This window comes from Rhinolophus sinicus, linkage group LG02 (genome assembly GCF_036562045.2).
Source record: "Rhinolophus sinicus isolate RSC01 linkage group LG02, ASM3656204v1, whole genome shotgun sequence".
NCBI lineage: Eukaryota > Metazoa > Chordata > Mammalia > Chiroptera > Rhinolophidae > Rhinolophus > Rhinolophus sinicus.
The window spans coordinates 97,272,516-97,284,647 of record NC_133752.1 but is presented as its reverse complement, the minus strand read 5'-3'; the positions used below and the strand labels follow the sequence as shown (position 1 = coordinate 97,284,647).

Genomic DNA, 12,132 nt, shown 5'->3' with positions numbered 1-12,132 from the left:
AGTAATAGATTGAAGAAAATTCCCAAACAAGCACAGAAGGAGGAATTCATTCTGACTTGGGATGTGAGGAAAAGCTTCATGGAGGGAGTGGGTCATTTATCCTTGCAGAGGGTAAATAAACAAACATCCGGGTTGCCTGGAAGAGTCCCAGTTTATGCTATTATCCAGGCATAATTATAATACTGCACGTTTACTCTCCAAGTTTTGCTTTGGACAATAAATTGTATGATCACACCAATATTAAAGCATACATAAGATGATGAAGGTAGAAGAAGGGAAAGAATTTCAGATAAAGCAAAAACAAGACAAAAGGCGTGGAAGAATACAATCCCATGATATGTTTTGGGGAAAACTCTTTACAAAGCCTTTCTCCTGTATGTTCAACAGAGGGCCCCCCCCTCCCTCTTTTTTATCTGTTTAAACTGAAATGGGAGTATGTTCTTTTAACAATTGTCACGAACCTTGTACGGGGGTACCAGAAAAATGTATACACATGACTTGTATTCATCTTTTGTTATCAGTATATATTGAGTATTACAATTTTAATACAGTTTGTTCCTTTCTTAAAATGTGTATACATTTTTTTGGCACCCTCAGTATTTGCATATTTAACTTATTTTTCTTTCTAGAAATGTGACTATTGCACAGCACGGACCATTTCCTGTATTTATCTCTTATTTTTCATTTTCATTTGATCAGACAGTTTTATTTCTAGCAAAGTATTATTCTCACATCACAGAGAAAGAGAGGGAAGTTAAAAACCAATTCATACATTTCATTGTCTGCCTTCTAACCAGTTAACGCTGAGCTAGAACATACAATGTGCTTAATGTTTGCCCTGTACTTTTCAAGAAACAAATGTTTAAAGAGAAGATGAGCAAAATTAGAAAGATATTATTTCTGTCTTCACAACTATTCAAGGGAAAAGGATGGAATATACTGAAATAATAACATCTTTAACTTTCATTGTCTTAGAACAGTACATATACATGATTATCTATTGTGTGACAAAGTCAATTTCTGATAGAAATATTGCCCTTAGGTATTTTTTAACATAAAGATCCTAAATTTAGAACAAAGAAACAACGATGATCACTGTGCATAAACATATGAAAAAAATAATACAGACCCAACTAAGCAACGCTAACAAACACTGAAAGGACTCTCTCCTCCTTATCGTATAAGAAATCATAATAGGTTTGATTTTCATGACTTGTTAATACCCAAACACTTGTGTCTTAGCCTTTTAGGATCATTTAAAGAGCTGAAACCACTGATCCTATGTCTAAGTACTAAGAGTCTATAGAATGTGGAACACACAATGGTGTGAAGAGACAGAAAAGGGCGTTTGCTGTGAATCACTTAAAGGGAGTGTGAATGCAGGGACAAGGTGGGTCCAGCTCCCTTCTCTGCCATCTAGCCACCCTGCTTCTCTTTCTGGAACTGCTTCAGAGAGCTGCCACTTGCAGACAGGAATTGAAGTCCATATTGCAGCAAGCCCTTTGTCCCTTTCCCAGACCAGTTTGGTAGCAAGGTTTCGCACAGAATGAAGCTGGTATCCTATTCCACCGCTTTTCTTGTGAGCAAATGATATGAACTCTACTGATTTTCAGAGAGGGCTTTTATAACTTTTAAAATTAGCCAAAATGTCCACAAACTTAGGAGGAACATTTATATTTGACATAGTTATCTAATTACTCGGACTTCGTATGACTGTAACATAACAATAAACCCAGCTGAAGGTGCTATTTTGATGAATTAACCAATACTCTTTTTCTCTCCTCCTTAGGCCCTTGCCGTCCTGTATCTTGACTCGTACTGATCTTCTAATGATGTAGCTGCTTCTTGTCTTTTCCCACTTCAGTCCATTTCTGGGCTGCTCCCAAAATGGCCCTTCTAATCCACAACTTAATCACAGCCCTGTTTAACGTTTTTGGATCGCTCCTGGTACTCCAGGGTAAAGCTGTAGTTAATCTGCAACATGGCATGCAAGGCTATGCATGCTTTTCTAGCCTAATAGTCTTCCTCTTTCTTAACTGATGCCTCTGCAGAATCTCAGCTTGATGAACTGGTCTTTCTGTTAAGCCTTCCCTGAATCTATGACCTGGTCATGAGTCATGAGTCGCCGGTGTGTTACCACAGCAGGGGCTGGATACTCTTATGGGCCTGAGTGCTATTGGCTCTCCTGTTCATCTAAAGATCATCATAACTGCTCAGCTGATTGCCTGGTATGTGTGTGGAGTAAATTTAAAAAGGTAGCTGAATTAGTTCCCATCGGGCTAGAGGTTCCTTAAAACAAAACCACTACTCTTAACAGGATTTGTTGGTTCCTTAAATCAAAAACACTAGTCCTAATAGGGTTTATTGGCTCCAAATCATTACCTGTATGTTTGAGGCCACATTTGGTTAATCGTGTATTCCTACAGCTAGGCAATAAGAGAATGTATGTGCATAAGTATGCCAAAGCCAGAGATATATGGGATTCCCTCAAAGTTGTTTGAGTGAAACAAATTCAGTTCTCGACAGATAAATACATAAATCACTTTCATATAAATATTTTTTATTGCAGAGAAGTTATAATTATTTACATGCTGCAACACGTCACAACATAAATTTACCAAATATTTCATGGTGGGATGCTGTAGATTTCAGATAATAGTTTCAGAAGAACGACAGATTAAGTGAAGAGACTTACAGCTTTATTGACTCTACAATTCTCAGTTGCTAAATGCTAGAAGTCAAAAGGCAGTGTTTTTTCAGTCCTACCTGTCATCACTTGCATGCAGAAACCTAGGAAGCAAATACAAGAGAACTGTCGAGTTTCAAATCCATATCGCCACCAAAGTTTACAATGGGCTGAGTTATAATTCATGTCGTAAAGCATTTAATTCTTGCATAAAATATACAGTTCTATTAAGATTGGTAGAAATCTACTTATTTATAAACCCTGGCTTAAAAACAAGGACAGGATGCAGCCCGCACATGCATCGATAAGGACAACCTAGCAAATGTTTGTGACCGTCACAGTGTCTATTCACTTTCTTACTATCAATCTGGGAAAATAACCTCAAGAACTGTAAATTTAAACTTCTCTTGCTGATAAGTAATGGCAATAACACTCTAGGAAAGACCCTAGGCACTCTTACTGATTTATGCTGGTGGAGAAAAATCTATGGACTAAGGTATAATTTGGCAAGTCTTCTTTAAGCCACATCTCTAGCAGGATTACCCTGAAGTGCAATAAAAAGTTATTGATGCTTGACTGCTTCGTTCTCAAAAAGTGAATAAAGTGCTGACAGATCTCAGACATAAATTAAACAAGTAGGTGCCTCTGGAAACTGGTATACAAATAGACCTTAAAGTTGCATTCCAAGGTTACCAAGTAGATAGGCCTTGATTGAAAAGGAAGGGAAGAAGGAAATAATTGAAGGAAACACACACAAAAATAGAATTTCTGTCTCTTCAAACCTACCCCACCAACCTGAGTAATGCACAAAGCAAGGAAATGGGGGAGGGGGATTTGTGCACAGCTTTGCAAAACGGTGAAGTGCTCACTTACTCCTGAATAAAAATTATTGAGACAATTTGATGATGACTAAGGAGTCTTAGTTTTTGCCTTCCACTGAGGATGACATTCGCTAAGAACAGCCCTTTATCCAGCTTCTGATTCCCTTTCTCATCTTTTATTCTCCTAGTATGTTCTTGCTGCTCATGAAAGGAAGAAGTCATTTAGGCTGGAATGTCCTGGTTAAAAAAGCCCTTGAGACTTCAGTGTTTAGCGTGAGAGAAAGGGAAGTCTGGGTTCTATTTTTATGTGATTCGTCTTTAAATAAAATGAGACTGAGCTTTGAAATGCAATCTCTTTGCATGATCACATCAGTAGGGCTAAGTCAGCAGATCAGGATTTTCATGCCAAACGATCACTGTGGAATGCAATACATCTTATAAAATATGCTTTTGGGGGCCGTTTTGCCTTGCAAATAAACCTTCGTGTTTTTAATTTTGAGCAAGGTGGCTCTGAATGGCAATTTGCAGGACTTGTGAGTTTTCCAGTGCTTAGGAGAAGGAAGAGGCCGTACCACCAGATAGGCCTGGAATAAATCAGGTTATAAATCTCTTTGGGTTTTGAGACCAGCAAGTTCTACCCCTAGCTGAAGCAATGGATAAGAGTTTATGAGAATAAATAGTTTAAGGTCATTTAAAATATTATATATTCAGTATGCACAATAAAAATATATTCATCCAATGATCTTGATGCTATCATAATGTTTCTCTTTAAAAAAATAATCCCTTGAAAGTGCTATCAGGAGCTCCCTTTCTGTCTTTGTTTTGAAAGGCAAACTTCCTGGTTCTGCAGTACTGCTGTAATTCTCATGGCATTCCTAATATCTGCCCTTTCCCACGGTAATAGTAATGCACAGTATATTTCTCTCACTCTTAGCTTCTTCCTTACGAAATGCTGCTAAGTATGAAATACTGAAAGAGTTAAAAGGGAGGTTTCATTGGAATGAAGGCATTGTCTATCTCTGACTTCAAACAAACAATAGATAAGTTGTCCTTAACTTTTTGAGACATACGACTATGTAGGACCACTGATCTCCGATATTAATAAAGCTTCTGAGTCCTAAGAACGAGTGCAAAACAAGTAACTCAGCTTGTATAAAAAACCCTGATTGAGACAGTAGAACACATCATGATGTGAAATAATAATCCAAATTCACAATATATAAACCACAGCCCAAACTAAAAGATTTTACGATAACAGTATGACTTCCCAAGCCAGAGAAAGCTTACTGTACTTTGAGAATCAACTAAAGTTGATAGATAGCAGGTATTCTGTATGTTGCAATAGCAATTGAGTAGCTGCAGATTGCATAAATGTGTTGTGTCGCATAATATCAAAGTTATCTGCAAAAATTGTACAATCTGGAATGCTTGACTATGAGACACAACAAGGTACTGAAACATACAATTATAAGAAAATGAGAGCAATCATTAATATAAAAGGTATTTGGGATGCATTAAGTTAGCAGTGCCTTCAAGGTTAAATAGGTAAAGTAAGTTCTTTCCAGTTAGCGACTTTGAATTTCCATCATATTCATCTATCCCTTCTGTACAAATCTCGTACCTCTTCTGTGCCCTCTGGTTTGCCTTGTTTAGGATCTTCCAAGTCCCACAGGTAAATACTGATCATGGGCAGACATTGAGGGCTACTTCCTCTAAACATGCTGAAATGTAAAGGTTTTCCTAGTATTATCAGGGGAAGGACCTTCTCCGTGATGACGTCGCTCTACACTCCTTAGTCTTCTTCTGCCCATGCCTTTCACATTTCCCCTGAGTGACAAATATTCCTTGGGAATTTTTGATCCTTACATCTTCTGTCTTATATTGAATTCAGGGTTTCTTTGTTCTCCTTTTCTTTCTGGGGATGCTACACTTTAAAAGTGTCCCAGGCCTCTTATTTCCGAGGCTCTGCTATCAGATTTGCACTTAAAACCAAAGAGGCAGGTAAAGCTACACTTCTTTCAGCGTTTGGTTCATCTGGGGTCTCAAACTCCCAAGGACACACCTCAACTCGTGATGTTAAAGGTTGCTGAAAGTTATTACTGGAGTGATAGGTGCCAGGCCCACTTTCCTTAGACGAAGATGTGTTTTTCTCCTGGTCTCCTAGTTGGGTGAGATTTTCATTCTCTACTTTGGATGCTACAGCTTTGGGGGGCAGTTCTTCATATTGCCCAGCACACACATTGGCTGCAGAATGCTCACTTCCATTCTCCTCTTTTGCTCTCCCTGGGGGAACCTGAGAAATCAAATGCTTCTCATTTTCAAAACGGGTCTGACCTTGGCTCTCCCAAGGGCAGACCACAGCCTTGTCTATGCTCTTCTGATTGGATTGCTGACATAATTCAGCTGCCTTGGGCTTGGGATGAGATGTCTCCTTTAAGGAAAAAGGTGGGTTTTTCTCCATTTCAGAAGCCACAATAGACACATGCTTTTGAACTTTTGACTCTGAAGGCACAGGACCAGGGGTCAGGTCGTACATCTCCCAAGGGCACACTTCCCCTATGTCAAAGTTGTCCTTCGTCTGGGTGGTGCCAGGACTCATGTCAGACTTGGCAGTGGGGGGGTTGGCCCTCTGTGGCTTCATAATCCCCGATTTCTGAGGTTTTCTTGGCTCCTCCAAATGATTGGAGTTTTGGGGGGCACAATCTTTAGTCTCTGTGTTATCAGAATTTGAGTATTTTCTGTTTGTTGCTTTATCTTTTGGCAGAGGTTTCTGAGCTTTAGCACGTTCTTCCACACTTGACATTGGGGTTTTCCCAGCTAATCCAAGAGTCTTCTCCTTGGCACTTGCTATGACACTGAGAGACTTTTGTAACATGGATGTTCGTGGGTGCCCCGGCTTCTTCTCTGAGCTGAGGTTGTGAGCACTTGCGGACTTACACACCAGAGGCACAGACTCCGTGGACTCGGACTCGCTGTTTTCTTTCAGTGCTTGTGTCAGCTTTTTACCTGACAGAGACTCCAGTGTGGAATTTTCTGTGGCCTCCTCTTCTTGGCTTTCGGTGGGTAAGCTATTGGACTCTTCCGTTTGCTCTCTCACATGATCGTAAGTGCTGTGGGATTTCTTCAGGGAGAAGACTCGGTTTTTCAGGGACTCCTCCTTGGGTTTCCCAGTGTTACCTGAAGACTCTTGTGGGTTCTTCCTGACGAGGGCAGTGCTTTTGGCCACAGTGTGGTCTGTGACATCCTTGTCCTCTTTGGAACACTGCCTGCTGACCGTCTCTGGGATCTCGGTTATACGCCTCATGATTGAACGGCCTAAGCCCTTCTTCGAGCACCGCTTTTTCTGGAGGTGGGGGTTATTTGTGATCATTTTCTTCCTTTTATATATTTCCAACTGGGCATAGAGTTTCTTCAGCTCATCCTGGCAGAACAAGAGAAAATTCACCCAGGTGTGGAACTTAGTGTTTCAGCCAGATAATCTCCCTGAAGGTAATTTGAATTCAAGAAGCTTGAGCTCTTTAGGGAAATTGTTCTACAGCGCTTCCTAACATCTCTACTCATCAACTCTCTCCTTATGCTTCCTTTCTGATTACTCTGGGTTTTGTTTCACACAGACTTGGAACTTTCAGCCATGAACCCATGCATTCTAGCCTTGCTTAATGGAGCAAGAACTTTGAACTTGAGAGTTGTGTGGGCCAGACTGCGCCTGGACCATAACCAAACACAGAATATGGTCTATTGGTAAACCATATCCCTGGAACAATATTGGAAGCATCATGTAACCATTTATAAAGTTACACTTAATGTTAGATTAGGTTTAGGGGACATCAAATACTAAAAGCATCTTCTTCCTCCAAGTGCTGACATGTTGCCACAGATTATTTTAAATAATCCAGGCTCTTTGCTCACAGATCTATCCTACCTTCCCATCATAACCCATGTTATGGAACATGTAGAGCAAGCTCATCACTCTGACTACCAGCAAGTCCATTGAGACTATCAAGACTGGCCTGTTCATCTTAATTTATATCATGATTATACATTTTAGAACTGGATTAACTCTTGAGTTCTGACACAAACACACATTCTCTCTCTCCTTTTCTTTGTAACACACATATGCACAGATGTGAGCACACACGCTTGCCTGTATAAATGGCTCTGGTCTGAAATAGGAAAGAAGAAATACTGGTATTACCCGGATGTCCTCTGGATCTAAGCTGTGCTCACTCCAGGCTGAGTTGATACTGCTGTTCAGGTAGGATCCAGACCGGCCCATGTCTAGCTCATCTTCATATGCTTCTGTAGCAATGTCGTCTCGTGGGTTATTGCTTGACTGTGAAAACTGAAACAGATATTCAGTATGAGCTCTAGATATTACCCACAATAAGACATTGCACAATGTCTAAAGGTTCTAATATTAATATCATTTCTTCAGCTTAGATGAATTCATTCACTGAACTTCTTATAAAAGTTTGCTGCTATATTTAAGTTTTGCTTTCCATCTTACACATTCATGAGGTATTTTGTTCCCTCTTTGACTCCTATTTTCACCCTTGTCTTTTCTCTGGGCTCTCTGTGTTAACTTCTATTATTTCTCTTCCATGATATTTGCATTTTAAAAATGGAAATAAGTATAAGAATCCAAAGAAATGTTCTCTAAGAGTAGCAATTTATATCTATTGGCAGCTAGATGGGAATATTTTTTTGAGCAGTGAGGTCTAGCACATGTTTGTCATTTTGCTTCCCTTAGGGGAGGCTGTATTTTATTCCTGGGCACAGTTAACTCTGATCACAGGAACGTGATTTTCAGTCTACTACACATAGCTTTAAAAATGTCTACTTTCAAAAGATAAAGGGATTAAGAAGTAAAAAATGGCAGTTATAAAAACAGTTACAGGGACATAAAGTACAGCATAGAGAATATAGTCAATAATATTGCAATGACTACATATGGTATTAGGGAGGTCCTAGACTTATTGGGGTGATTCTTTCGTAAGTTATATATATATATATATATATATTATATACCTGAAACTAACATAATATTATGTCAATTGTACTTGCAAAAAAATTAAAAAAAAATTATATATATATATATAAAACATCTACTTTCAAGACTCAGGAGACAAGAAATCTGAATTCCAGCCCCAACAGTGTTGACAGGGAGATAGATCCTAAACAAGTCATGGGACCTCTCTGGAGCATGGTGCCTCCTACCTCAAAGAGCTGTGGGCTCGATGGTATCTAAGTTTAACAGTCAAAGATTCAATGAAATTACAGGTTTTTTTTCTCTTCAACTCATTATTCTTAGTTCCCCCTTCTTCACATTTTGACATATTTTTATTGTTTTCATGTGGCATTTTAATGTTTTTCAGTTTCATGTGCTCTTGCTATCTCTGCTCTTCAAAAGGAGAAGGGAGGAAGAGTGAATTGGGTAAGTGGTGGAGAGCAGGGAGAATCCAAATAACCCAGCCACCCTTCACACAATCTGTAAACCAAGTCATTGTCCTACGAAAATTGAGAGAACAGTTTAGAGAACATGGGTTCTCTTTTCCCAGCTTGTCATCAGATCAAATATTCCTTTACCAAATTAACAGATCACTGTTTGATGGTAGCGATTTTTTGATGTCAATGTTCGTTAAAATGTTCAGGTAGGCAGGTGAACATAAACATGAGATAACGTGAAGTGGTAATTCTCTATTTAAGTAACACTGAATGTTTTGTATTTGGGACTGGCTGAGAAACCACAGAAACTGATGAATCTTTCTTTCCCTGTTCCACTTATGTGTGTGTTTTCAACATGTGCCATTAGCTTATGGCCATAAAGATGAAAACATCTCACATGCTGCTAGTTAAACCACTTGGGGCTTATTTATAAGAATGGAGTTGTTTTCTTGAGCAAAATCTTAGAGATTATCATGAGTTTAAGAAACAGTTATTTGTCATATATTGTCCATTTCCTGCTTTATTATTTTCCTTCATGCTTATCTCTATCTAAAATACCATTTTACATATTTATCTTATTTATCTTTTCTGTTTCCCCATCCTCTCCTCCAGAATATAAGCACCACAAGAGAACAGATTTTTATCTGTTCATTACTTTTACTCCAGGATCTAGAACAGTGCTTAGCAAAGCCCCTCCCTCAGCATTTTCTTTATCTGTTACTGAGATATAATTCACATACCATAAAATTCTCAATTCTAAATTGTTCAATTCCATGCCTTTTAGTATATTCAAAAAGTTAAATTACACAATATTTTTATCACCGCAAAAAGAAACTTTGAACTCATTCAGCAGTCATTTCCGTTTCCCCTCCCCCAGCCCATGACAACCACTAACCTGCCTTCTGTCTCTACAGAGTTGCTTATTCTAGACTTTTCACCTAAATGTGTCTGGCTTCTTTTTCAAATAAATTGAAAAAGAAAAAAGATATATAATGTTCTAATATTTTGTTGTTCTATGTGTAAAAGGAAAATAATGATAATGCTATAGTTTGTATAATCTGTTTTTCCCCAAAACTCTGATATTACTGCATTCCAAGCAGCCTTATTGCTATCATGTCATAGATGAGGAAACTGAAACTCAGAGAGATGCAGTCTTGGCTAATATCATATTGTACAGCTAGTTTGTGGTACAGCATGAGTGTATAATCCTTGTATCTGAGTCCTGGGCCATTTCCCCGCACTACATTATGCTGCCTATGTAAATCTTTGTCAGAATCTACCATTATTAAGCAAGACTTCTATCCACAACATTATAATTATTTATTTCTATTTAAATAAAAAGTCTCTAAATGTTTAAAACACAATATTTCTCTGAATATGAATAAAAAACCACAGAATTCTTAGAATAGGATAATTCTCTTTAAAAACAATGTTGATTTTACAATGAAAGCCACCTGGAATCCACAATAATTAAAACACAACTGGATCTCAAAACAGATGATGGGCTTTGAGCAAGTTAAGCCGCTTAATAATCATGTGAGATGTTTAATAAATTCCAAAAGGAAACAGACACCTAGTTTCCTGAGGAGGGAGCTTTAAAAACATTTTAGATGTCAAGCAAATCTCCACACCTCCCTTTGCCTATATTGCCAGATATTTTTTAAAGGAGAAATAACTCAGTGCTCATTTAAAATAACTGTCTTGCAAGAGAAAGGTAATGTTAGAGGAATACCTTTGGAATCAAAAGCAACCCAATGGTGACTGTCACCGTCAAATGAGTATGTGCAAAATACAGCATTAACATCCAATCAGACTGAAGCCTTGAGGCAAGAACAAATCTGAAATGAGAATTCACCAAGTTAGCAATCTAACAAGATCTCTACTTGAAACACTGGATACTTGGAAATTCTTTACCTCAGTGTACGAAAAAAAAGAAAGAAAGAGAGAGGGAGTGGAAGGGAGGAAAGGAGAGAGGGAGGAAAGAAGGAAAAAGGAAGGAAGGAAGGAAGGAAGGAAGGAAGGAAAGAAAGAAGGAAAGAAAGAAGGAAGGAAGGAAATAATTGTATTGCTATTTCTATAACATACATTTTCACCAGGGAAGATAAGGGTCTAAGTAATGCTAATTGGATACATAAAATATGAACTCTTTATAATTTATTAGTTTAAATTATCAAGTTAGAAAGACAGCATATACATGTATAATGTGCTAAACGTTTCCTCAGATTCTTATTTTGTACCTAACTTGAATCTGCAAAGCAAAAGTAGTGAACATATATGAATTCAAAAGAAGAGCTGTTGCAAACTACTGGTTTCAGGCAAATTTGGGTTATAAGACATATCCCAACAACTCTTGACTCTAATATTCTTCATTTAAAAAAAATTAGTTAGAATTAAGAAAGAAAAGAGTGGGTAATTATCTGTCTTTGTGAATGATCCCAGAGGTTTAAATGGTAAATAATGTAAGGAACAAAATAAATACAGTAATGGTTTGTAAAATGCATCTTTTAAAATAAAAATTTTAGTTGCTATAAAGCATCAAGTTGTTTTAAAATAATTTAACACGTAATATTTAAGATATTATTTTATTGAGGAATTTATAAAGCTGTGTTCCAGGATATCCCTGTAAGAAAAATGTGTAGGAATAATTTAGTACTGATATCTACTCTGGTAATTTCGAAATATTTTCATAAATCAATACGTATATGTACAAACTAAAACTCATATTCTAAGGACTCATCCTCATGCCAGAAACCACCTTTTGCTTTTATTAAGGTCATTTTGCAATGATGTCCTTTAAAATTTTTCCATATATTGCTATCCATGAAAGCTATATATGAGATTTCAATGCTTTTGAAATTAACATTTTGTTTCAATAATATACATCATCAAATTAGAAAAGCTAACATCCTAGGGAAAAGCTCATGATATAATCATAAAACAAACATACATGAATCTAAAAATAGAAGGAACTAATTTTTATATCTGCACTATACCATATTGGTGACAATTTTATTAAGTAAATTAATATTATAAATATTTGATACAAAATTTTCTTCAAGGGGTTTGTTTCTTCCTCATTTTCATATCCATGTTGCCCCCTGTTTAACCCCTCCCCCTAAAAAAAACACAAAAAAAATCAAGCTAAAATGGAAGCTCAAGAGTGATCCAAAATGGAGAGTT

At 37.5% G+C, this 12,132-nt stretch overlaps 1 protein-coding gene across 1 annotated transcript in view; it reads right to left on the bottom strand.

The window, feature by feature from the left end:
• Window positions 1–2,539: 2,539 nt before the first annotated feature.
• GPR158 (G protein-coupled receptor 158) overlaps window positions 2,540–12,132 on the bottom strand; it is a 391,014-nt gene continuing 381,421 nt past the window's right edge. Inside the window, exons 9-11 of the mRNA XM_074324946.1 lie at window positions 10,685–10,790; window positions 7,703–7,849; window positions 2,540–6,928 (exon numbers count right to left, since the gene is read on the bottom strand). Of these exons, the coding sequence (XP_074181047.1) occupies window positions 5,459–6,928; window positions 7,703–7,849; window positions 10,685–10,790 (1,723 nt within the window). The 3' untranslated portion in view covers window positions 2,540–5,458. The remainder of the gene's footprint in view (window positions 6,929–7,702; window positions 7,850–10,684; window positions 10,791–12,132) is intronic.